This window comes from Gavialis gangeticus, unplaced genomic scaffold (genome assembly GCF_001723915.1).
Source record: "Gavialis gangeticus isolate Ggan-Ray unplaced genomic scaffold, GavGan_comp1, whole genome shotgun sequence".
NCBI lineage: Eukaryota > Metazoa > Chordata > Crocodylia > Gavialidae > Gavialis > Gavialis gangeticus.
The window spans coordinates 401276-412697 of record NW_017729028.1 but is presented as its reverse complement, the minus strand read 5'-3'; the positions used below and the strand labels follow the sequence as shown (position 1 = coordinate 412697).

The 11422-nt window shown below is 40.3% G+C and overlaps 1 protein-coding gene across 3 annotated transcripts in view; it reads left to right on the top strand.

Moving 5' to 3' along the window:
- The window catches only part of TSSC1 (tumor suppressing subtransferable candidate 1), a 231770-nt gene that overhangs the window by 104783 nt on the left and 115565 nt on the right, over positions 1-11422 (top strand). For all 3 annotated transcript variants that reach the window (XM_019520704.1, XM_019520706.1, XM_019520705.1), the window contains one exon: positions 4054-4210. In XM_019520704.1, the coding sequence (XP_019376249.1) occupies positions 4054-4210 (157 nt within the window). The remainder of the gene's footprint in view (positions 1-4053; positions 4211-11422) is intronic.

The following is an 11422-nucleotide window of genomic DNA, read 5'->3' as shown; positions in this document are numbered from 1 at the left end:
GGGGGGGTTAATAATTAGGATTTGTGGGAACCTAGAATTCATTATTCAGGAAATTCTGAGACTTAAAAGCAAAATTATTCTTCATTGAACACCTTCAAGAGCAAATTGGATACTTATCTTGCTGGGATCCTATGACCCGAGCTGACTTCCTGCCCTTTGTTCAGGGGGCTGGACTGGATGATCTTCTAAGGTCCCTTCCAGCCCTAATGTCTATGAAATCTATGAAATATAAAGAACTATTATGCTAAAGAAAGAACAGTCTTGCTACTGACCCTTTCAAGGATCCTGGACCTAACCTTGCTGCTAACCTACCACAATATGAAGTTTCTACTTTCTTACTCAAGACTGGCTCCTAGGCTTCCGTACTTTCTGGACACTGGGGGACATCCAGACAAGTGTGCGTGTGCAGCATGTAGTGCCACAGACCCATCTGCAGCACCACACATGCAGGTGTTCTCCATGCTGCTAATTTGCAGTGCCGGGGGAGGGGAGTGTTGACACTGGGAGATCCCAGTGTCAAAAAAGCCCACAGTGGAAAAAAAGTGGGGCAGTGCACATAGCAGCAGCGTGTGCTGCCCCAAACCAGAGCCTGGCTAGCTGGAACCATACTCCAGTTGCCTACAAAGCTCCGGATTGCCACTGCTGAAGCTCTGGGACCACCCCAGGGCCACAGGAAGGCATCGGGGGTCAGTCCAGGTGCTGGCCCCAGCCTTCCCACCCCGCACCAGAGCATGTGTGCATGGGTGTTCCCTAGGGACAAGTAGTAGCTGCACATATTGTGCCGCAGCTGTTTGTCCCCAAGGAAATGCAGGTGCCTGCACGTCAGGATCTGGCCTCTCTGTTTCCAGGAAGACCTGCTCTATTACAGAGTTGAACATTGCTCTGGAAAAACTATTTTTTTCTACATCCTTTCTTCCAAAAGTAAGGTGCATGTCTTTTGTTGAAGCACGTGGTATGTGGGAAAATATAGTAGTTCTTTGTGTATGTAATAGTGATATTTAAAGTTCATCAGGGGGTTCAAAACTTAAGTGGAGGTGTCAACCTGTAAGTTATATTTGCACCTTCCTTAGATTTGGCACCACAGAAATACTTAGCTTAAAATTTTTTCAGGGGGTTTGAGGTGTGAATCATAGCTGTGATGTTGGGAGCTAGTTGCTTCTGAACTTATTGTATAGGTAAACTCTTCAGGCTGCTTACACATTTGGATCACAGCCTCTGCTGGGCTTCCCTGCTACTGTCAGCATCTCCCCAAGGATGGGGAAGCTCTTGGAGTACAGTTTTTAATCTTGGTTTTTAAGGCAATAATAGGTTATATGAAACTACCTAGTTCAGCTTAGAAGAGCTGGTTGACTTACTACTGTAGTTTGAAGATGATTGAAGGAAAACATTTATTTCTTGTCAACTGTAACTTCTTTAGGCATGCACCATGCCTTTATATATTTATGTTTAGTGCCTAGCACATGCTGGATACTACTCTATTACTGGTAACACTAGATCATTCAGTAGATTAAAATATCTTTAAAAATGAAGAGTTTTCAAAAGTTCTCAAAATTCATTAAAGCAATAAATTGTGGTTGCATGCTGAGTCTGCTTTACTGCTGTGGTGTAGGTTTTATCATTAACATGCCTTTAAGCAAACTTGTTCATATGTATCTTGGGGCAAATATAAGAAGACTAAAGCTGCTAAACCTCCTCAGCATCTCAAACTTTCTGAAAGCAGAACCTGGTTGAAAATCAATTGCCATGTTTCTCCGCAGGTTCTGCAGGCCATAATCAGCCTCTGGAGAGTCAGTCTTCCATGTCCTCTTCTATACAGCTTGCTCCCTTAATGTTTTTCTGTGCAAGTGTTTGTAGAAGAGAGGAAACTTTGTGTGTATAGTGATCCTTTCAGTGTTACTTACCAGCGATGAGAGCACATATATTGAGTATCCAGGCATGGCATTCTTTCAGGAAATGCTGTCTTTATAGGACATACTGTAAATTCAATTCAGTTTAAGTGCTCATTATGCTTACATGATTCATATAACGCAAAATGCTTAGTTGTGGGGTGCACCAATTCACCTCTTGGGAAAAATGGCTGTAATATGCTGCTTTGTCTTTTTGATTTGATATCTGTATTTGTGAGGTGGAGGGATTGCCTTAAATGTTGTAGCATTGGGTGATGAGACAGCATTTGCAACAGAGACCCAGTTACATGGTTACAAATGACAGGGGACTTTTCAGTACATTTACTTTTCTAGAGATGTTGTTCATGTGATAGCAAGTTGAGGCATTTTTTTTTTCACATTCATAGTACGTACAGCTCACCAAATACAACTCACAAAATTCAAATAGCCATATATTATGAACTCTGCAACGTAAAATGCCAGTCAGGTCCCTCAGCCTTTCCTCAGGGAACTGATTGGCATTTTCTTCCATTGGTTTTCCTTAATTTCATCCATGTTTCACTTTAGTAGGTGGCTGCTTTTCCTGCCTCTCTCTCTCAGATTTAAGATGCATTATTTATTCTATTTTATTTTATATTAATTTTTTAATCTCTTCAGAATGCTTTATTCATATTTATTGTTAATGCCTAGACCAGTTTCTTTAACAGCATGGATGCTGGTTTCGTCAGTAGTTTAGAGGGGTAGATGACCAGGGCTCCCGCTTGGAGGGAGCGTAAGAATGGCAGCAGCAGCCTGGTTTGCTGCAATCGCTGCTGCAGCCACTTCAGCTCTCGCCATGAAGCCTACTGCCCAGGATGCAGACCCTGGTTGTTATGCTGCTGGGTTTCCTACAAATGTATCGCTGACATCACAGTCCAAGAAGGCCACTTTCTGACTTACCTCTTTTTTAAATCACTTTTCTAGCACGGATTCTCTGTTTTCCTTTCCACAGGCTGTCAAAGCCAACACAATTTCCTTAGTTCATAGCTTCTTAATCAGTCACCATTGACTAAAACCAGTTGAATGTACTAAGAATCAGTTATAAGAACTGCAAGAGAGAGCCATGATGTTAAGTAACTATACATGCATATCTTCACTGTTAGTTACCCATTGTTTTTTTACTTAGAATATTTTTTAATACGGAATCAAATTCACCCCCTTTCTCCCTGCTCCATGCTTTAGACACCATCTCTTTATTATTGGCATCCTTGTTACTACCCTGAAAGATGAGATTTTCTTTGCACAGTGATATCTTTGCACAATGCTATCTTGTACTGACCTGTTCTCCATCTTTTGTGCACCGTGGACCAGACTCTTAACAATTTGCACCAATATAAAATGCGTGTGCCATTCTAATCTAGTATCACTTGCATACACTTTGTACTGGTGCACATTGCTAAGCATGCTGAGAGACAGTTGAGAGATGGGCCCTGTGACTTCGTTTTTCTCCATGTCATTACTGGCTCGTGCATTAGAGATGCACCAATATTTTACTGTATCATTTTAAAAATGTAAATTTTACACACATTGTTTTAAACATATTCTGCTGCTTCTCTTTCTATTTTAATATCCTATATTTTAGGAAATTGTTCATTTGAATGCTGGAATTAGAGGTGGAGACACTTGAACTTATTTATTTAGAACACAAATCATTTTGGTAAACAGTCTTTCCTAGCAAAGGATGTACTGTATATGTGCCATAGACACAAAGTGGGTGTAACCCAGTAAATCCACAAAAAGGGATGTTAAAATTTGTAGCTAACGCTTGGGTGAAAACCAACCGCTGGCAAGGGGTCACTTTAATTTCTAACATCAGTGAGATGAACAAACTTTGAATATCTACTGTCAGGAGAACTGCATTTTCATCAGAGCTGATTTAGAGTTTTAAAACATAGAAAAGGGGGTTAAATGTGAACTAATGATGAGTTTTTCGTTCAGTTATGATTATTAACTTGAGGCCTGCACCTTTATCTATGTTCAGCATTCTTTGAGTACAGCTTAAAATAATATTTTAAATATTTTAAATAGCAGATGTGTACTGCTTATAAATGAGTGTAAATGTTGGTGCACTTTATACAAAATGCGTCTCCTATACAATGATCTGTTGACATTATCCTCTACTGCTTAGCTTCAGACAGTAAAGTCATGACATGTGCGGCTGTTTGGAGGATGCCGAAGGAATTGGAATCAGGCAGTCATGAATCCCCTGATGATTCATCAAGCAACACTCAAACCCTGGAGCTACTCTGTCACCTTGACAACACAGCCCATGGCAATATGGCCTGGTAGGATTCTGCATATTTTATACTCCTAGAAAAAGCCTAAAGAATAGACCGTTGCTGTTAGTTTTCTGCAGGTTTATATTGCAAAAGCTGGATTACACACTATAAACCCATTCTATCTTAAAAATGGTACAAATTGATTTTTTTTTTTTGTTTTGGTCCCAGATGTTTCATAGATTAAAAACATTTATTATAGTCCTGCAAACACATACGGTGTAACAGCCTGTGTACTGTTCTAGCACACTTTTTTCTCTTTTTATTGCACATAGGTAGCATATTTAATGGAATATATCAGTTTTAGTGCAAAATATAATTTGGATATAACACTTTGATCTTTGTTTTATTGTCTGTGTGCAGCCCTGTTTGGTGTAAACGTAAGTAATTTATGGTCATTAGGGATAAGAGTTGATTATATTACATTTAACTATTCTTTTCTATCAACCAAGAATTTATAATGAAGGATGGGATATTGCAGTGGGTATCATAGAGGCCTCTCCTTTTTATTATTTGATTAAGAGAAATGGAAATTTCTTCACAGTGTATTCATGAGTGCCTTGCTATGTGCATATCTATATAACATATTTCTACCTTCCCCTGCACCAGCACAGAAAACCAAATGGCAACACTTACCTGATAGCTCACAACATATATGCAGTATTAGTTGGCATCTGCTGTAACCACCTGGCCATTTTCTGTTTCTGTATTGGCAAGAAAAATACTAGACACAGGAAAACATTTTGCTTTGGTATTGGATGTGTTCATATATCAGACAGAGTGCTAAACACAGTGACAAGGTAAAGTCAGATGTGCCACTTCTGCCACCACTAAGGAATTCCAAAAATACCTTTCCTGAATTGGGAAGAGACATCATAAATCAAAGATGTTGCTGAGTCACCTGTACAGATGCTGAGTTTGTTCAGTGTAGCATCTTACATTTAAGTGTCCAGTGTCACTGTGTGAATGTTTTAGGAACAGAAAGGGATATTCTTGGTCACCAAATGCAATCCTTGTTATCACAGGGACCCATATCATATATGTCTGTTAATTAAAAGTAACATTCTTATAGGTGCCAATTTAAAGTGCACCAAAGAGAATAGCACTTGAAATCAACCTTTTCTTAAACTCTTCCCTTTTTTTTAGACATCTGGCTGAGGTAGGTTTTTTCCTCTTAACTGAAAGGTGAGAATCAACACAATAGTGGCAAGGTAGTTCATTTGGCTGATTTTTTTTCAATTGCAGCAGCACAGTTGAATATAAGGCTTAAGCATGCTTATTAAGGTAACCACTGACTTAGATTTCATTGCAGACTTTTCCTCTAAGCATCAGGAAGAGGAAAATACTCATTAGGTTATCTTGTTTTTTCTCCCTGTTAGGACAGGACTGGGTCTTCTATATGGCTGGAAGTGTATATCAGGAATACACTAGTGCAGTGTATTCCCCAGTGTCTGCATCTTTACTGTTAATGGGGTTTTTTCATTATATTTAGCTTCTTTCTTCATTTGTGTACTGCTACTTCTTGTTGATCATACTGAACAATTTATTCTTTGTTGTTGCATACTTTCAGTACTTAAACTCCAATATTATAAGTAAATTTAGTTTTTAATCTTTCTTTGTAAATCTCTCTTTCTTCAGGGCTTCAAGATTTTTATTGCTAGTCCATTAATTCCCTACAATTTGTTTAGCTCCTTCAGATATCGAGATAGCTAGAACTACATATAGGTGCCACTAGTAGAATCTCTCAGCTCCTTACATAATGTTCACACCATATTTCATTTTTCCTTCTGTCATAGTGGGTTCCTTTCAATTTTTCCTCTCCTATCACCTATCAGTTTGTTCAATAGTACTGCTTACAAGTACCTTTTATCACTTCAAACCCTATTATTGGTGCATTTTCCCACATTGCCACTTTTTGAACTTCATTTATTTTCCACACAAATGCTAACTTAAGTCTTCCTGTCATCATTCCCCATCTCTTCCAAATAATTTACAGAGGTGTGGCTTTGGCTAGTTTTTCCTGTGAATACTACCCATTTTAGAACTGTAAATTCTGTTATATCATGATAACTTCCTCCCAGGTTACCCATTACCTTCACATACTCAATTCATTCTTTTCTGACAAAATCCTAGATGGAGAATCCTTTAGTTAGTGCCTCAACTTATGGAACAGAAAGTCCTTCACCCATGTAAAGAACCTGTTCACCATTTGATGTTTGGCTCCATTGCTCTTCCAGCACTTATCCAGAAAACTGAAGTCCCCCATCAATACTATTGTCATGGATTCACCCCAAGGCAGAGCTACTTTTGGGGTTTCACCAAATGGCATGCATGTCTGCTTGCCCAAATTAAGTTTACACTTATGGTATTCGGTCTCTTAATTGTAGCTATTGGAAAGCTCTCAATTTTTTTGTTCTCATAACCATGTATGTTATAATATTTGATATAAATGTAATTTTTATATATCATTATATTTCAGCCAGGGTTGTTTTAGAAAGGCAATAATTAATTTGATGACTGTCACCTGTTAACACTTAGACAACAGTCAGTGGTTGAAAATTAGCATTTGACTTGCTTTGTGTATTGTTCCCCATTCAGAAGTGCTTAGAAAATCTGGCTAGACAGTGATAAACTTATATTTTAAAAAAGGGCAAGGGGTCTTACAATTGAGTATGAAGTGGTGGGGGGCAGACAGCTTCTGTGACTCTGGCTTCTGCCTGCCCTCCACCGCCCTACCACTCTGCCTCCACAGCCTCAAGCCCCTGTTGCCCCATCTGAAGCTGCGCTGAAGCCCTGCTCAGTGCCCCCAGGCTGCAATGGGACATAGTCTGCTGGTGCTGGAGCAATGGTAAGGGGGAGCTGCAGGGGTAGGCAGGGAGGGAGAGACTTTAGGGTGGGGAGGAAAACAGGAGGGAGGAGGGGTGTCCCAGCTGCCAGCAGAGGGTTTGGGGTTGAGAGTATGGTCAGGGGTAGGAAGGCAAGAAAGGTTTATTGACTTAACAAAAACATGACTATGCGTAGTATACTAAGACAGATAAAGACAGACGATAATAATTTGCATCGGCAACTTATCGGCAGTGCCCTCTGATGCTTGATGTACGACAAGTTTCTCTTTTCACAAAGCTCAGTGAAGTCAGATGTCCCCAATCAGCGCTGTCTGAGTGGTACCAGGAAGGACTCTGGTATTCAGTCTTTGGGCTCCTTGAGATCCATGGGCCCACCAATCCAGGTCAACAGCTAATTAATCCCTTTCACAGAGCTGTATCTTCCTTCTGAATGATTTCCAGATGTTTCAGCCAATTGTTGACTTCTGAACTGTGCTGATAACTTACAGCTACTCAGATTCTTTTTACTTCCATTGTCCTTAGACTGACTAATAGCAGTACAAGCCTTGCATTCCTTTGATAAGGTTAATTTTAACTATGCCACAGGGCCTTACTACTTCAAGGCTTTGCTAAATTTACTAGGCGTTACTTTATACAAGGCCTTACTACATCTTAAACTTTAATTAGGCTCTTAGCAACAATATTTACCTTAATATCTAAACAAATACAGAAAAACACTTGGTCTAATCTTCGTAGAGCCTTCGGCAAGCACCTTTATCACACAGACATAATTTTCAGCTGTCACAAGGGTGGGGACATGAGTATGTGGGGTGGCAGAAGAGATGTGGAGGAGGGAAGAGGGGATGGGGGAGGAGAGTGGGAGTCTGAGGCTGTGGGGGCCAGGCACAAAGGGGGGGTAAATGCGAGGGAAAAGGTGGCATGGGGCAAGCTGCCTGTTTTTTCCACTGCCTTCTCGCTGCCTGCCCCCTTGCTGCTTCGCCCCTGCCTCTCACTGCCTGCCCTACCACATGCTCCCCTACTATCTCCCTCACTATCACTCCTGTACTGTCTTCCCCATTACTGCCTCATCATGTCTCCCTCCGCTACCTGCAGCAGGGGGGCGAGAATTTGAGATGATCCTCCAATAATTAAATTATATACATGGAAAATTATAATACACGTTTACTTCAAGGCTTTGCTAAATTTACTAGGCATTACTTTATACAAGGTCTTACTACATCTTAAACTTTAATTAATCTTATTCAGGTAAATACAGTAATTTCTGGGGCTGGCAGAGACTCCTTCACTGCAGCTGCAGTGTGCAGTATAAGGGCAGCGGACCTGAGGCTTGCGGAGACAGGGAGCGATCTTGGCACAAACTCAGTTTGTTCCTTGGGGTAGTGGCAATGCAGTGGGGAGAAACTCAGGGCTCCGAGGCTACCTTATGGATGGGTTTGTGACAAGCGTCTTAACTTCTGGATAATTTTGTAATTTCCTTGAAGACTGCCTAATCTACCTCTACTTCCTAACTTGGTAAATCCCCACCATTATATCATCTTTTATCTTCACCCAAATATGCTCAGTTCTGCTATGTTCTTCCTCCTGAACAAGGCAAAAAAGGGTGTACATTTTTGACAGATTACTTTTATCAACAAACAAACAAAATTAAAAAATGACTTTTCTCAACAAACCAAGTAGATGAACAGGAAGCAAGCCTGTAACATAAAAGTAATCCCTTTTCCATAGCCCCTTTTTTGACCATATCTCTATTTAAAATAACAGCTATTTAGGATATTTTTCACTTTCCCTATTACATGTATAATTAGGCAGGCCCTACGAGGAGAGGCTACGGGACCTGAACCTGTTCAGCCTCCACAAGAGAAGGCTGAGGGGGGATCTAGTGGCCTGTTACAAACTAGTCAGGGGGGACCAGCAGGCATTGGGGGAGTCCCTGTTCCCCCGAGCACTACCAGGAGTGACTAGAAATAACGGTCACAGGCTGGCAGAGGATAAATTCAGATTAGACATCAGGAGTCGCTACTTCACTGTCAGGGCAGCTAGGATCTGGGACCAACTTCCAAGTGAAGTGGTGCTGGCTCCTACCCTGGGGGTCTTTAAGACAGGGCTAGACAGTCACCTTGCTTGGATCGTTTGACCCCAGTACTTTTTTTTTTAATTCCCATGGCAGTGGGTCGGACTTGATGATCTGCTCAGGTCCCTTCCGACCCTACTAATTATGAAACTATGTTTCAGCATGCTTTTGTTTAGTAATCTAAAAAATGTAAGTTAAATTATTAGAATATGGATAGTTCTGCAAATGTAACGTCTTCCTACTTCATAAAAGTTCTTGGTATGGGTGCAGGTATTAAAATTTCTTTACTGACTAAAGAAGCTTTTCTAGATAAATAATTATTTAATTTTGCATTTATAAAAACATTCAATTGTAACATGAAAAATAAATGCTGTCTGCCCCCTAACCAAATCTGTATTTTCTGTATTTTAATTAAAGATGGTCTCTTTTTTAGAGACTTCTCTTTACATTGCACACATATCCCTTTTAAATGGGAAAAAATGATCTTCACATTACTGTTTCTGCTAGAGATGGTTGGTTGCTTCCTCCTTATGCTTGCACTTGAAGTTGGTAGGCAAGTCAGTAAACCAGTAGTGACATACTTAATGAGAATTAGGTATCTGCAACATTTATTTTCCCCCCACTTCAGCTTTTCTGAGGCAGCCATGTGTCTGCCAAATTGGTGGTGGCAGGATTAACCCCCATGCTTGAGTAACAGTGGCAGGTTTAGTTCTTTTCAGTGAAAATACCTTCTGTTTCTTTCCTTGGCTTCCCTTTATCCTTTTAATTAGGAGGGATCAGAGCCACCAAAACTTTAATTCATACAGAGAAATTTGATTGAAAAAGACAAGCATTTGATGCCTACTCAGAATGCACCAACCAATGAAGCTCATGGGAAAACGGGATTTGAGCCAATTGCAACAAATTATGCTAATAACGAGAACTGGGGACAACAAACGTGCAGGTGCAAGAAAAGCCATTGGTCAGTAAAGTAGGTCACTCTTAATGACTAAAAATTAAGCCAGTATGGTATTCAAAGAGATGGTTTCTTATTAATCCTCATGTAACTTTTCAGTGTGGGCCTTTTAATAATGAAAGAGGAGTTTAAGGTATCAGGTTTTTTATGAAAATATTGTTGTACCTGATAATTACTAGTGCTGTTTACAGTTGTGCTATTCTTGGGCTATGATCTCATGAGCGCCGCGAGAAATAGCTGTTCTACAAAGATAAATTCATATGACACACTGATTGAAATTGAAGATTGCTGTACCTTCTGACTATCTCAGGCTGTGATCTTGTCAGATCTTTCCACCCTTAGTCATGCCATCCTTAAATTATAGGTAGAATAAATTAAATTCTGTACGGTGCTCTCTGGTTGGCTACATGTGTTGACAGTGTAGTAACAAGAATTTTTCTGACCTGGGTACTTAAATTTACAATCAAAATCTCCCTCTTTCCCCTGCCCCATCTTTCTGCCATTTTATTTCATTATCGTGTTTCCACCTGCGTCCTTTTTCAGTTGTTCGTTCTGTTTCTGTACTTACATTTGGGATATTACTAAATCCTGTAATGTCTTGTACTAAAGAGTCTGTAATATCCATCTTTTTCTTTCCACCCAATGCCTCTGCAAAGACAATATTCCCTCACTTGATTTTGGCAACATCATATCTTCCATTACCGAATTCTTTGCTGTCTTTCTTGTGCTTTTTTTTTTTAACATAGTTTAAAATACTGTTTCTCCTTCAAAGAGTTGCAGCAGGCTAAGCACATTCCTGCATTCATTTTTCTCTACATCTCCTCATGTTTCTTCCTTCCTTCGTTTTTATCTTCTCTTCCCTTTGATGGCTTCTCCTCTTAGTTTTCTGTATACTTTTACACTGCTCTGTCATACTAGCTGGCTAGCACCACGTTCAAAAGGGATCTGGGGGTCATAATTTACAATAAAATGAATATGAGTCACCAGTGTGATGCCACAGTTAGCACAGCAAACAATACGCTGGCATGCATCAGCCAGTGCATCTTAATCAAAACTAGGGAAGTTATTCTCCTGCTGTACTCAGCATTGGTGAGGCTGCAGCTGGAGTACTGCATCCAGTTCTGGGCGCCGCACTTGAAGAACAGTGTGATGAAGGATGTGAGAGAGTCCAGAGAAGAGCCACTCATATGATTAGAGGCCTGAAGAGCAAGCCATACGAGGAGAGGCTGACAGATATGGGACTGCTCAGCCTAGAAAAGAGAAGATTTTTGGGGGGATTTGGTGGCAGCTTACAAGTATATCAGGGGAGACCATCAGGGGCTAGGTGAACAACTATTCACCAAAGCACC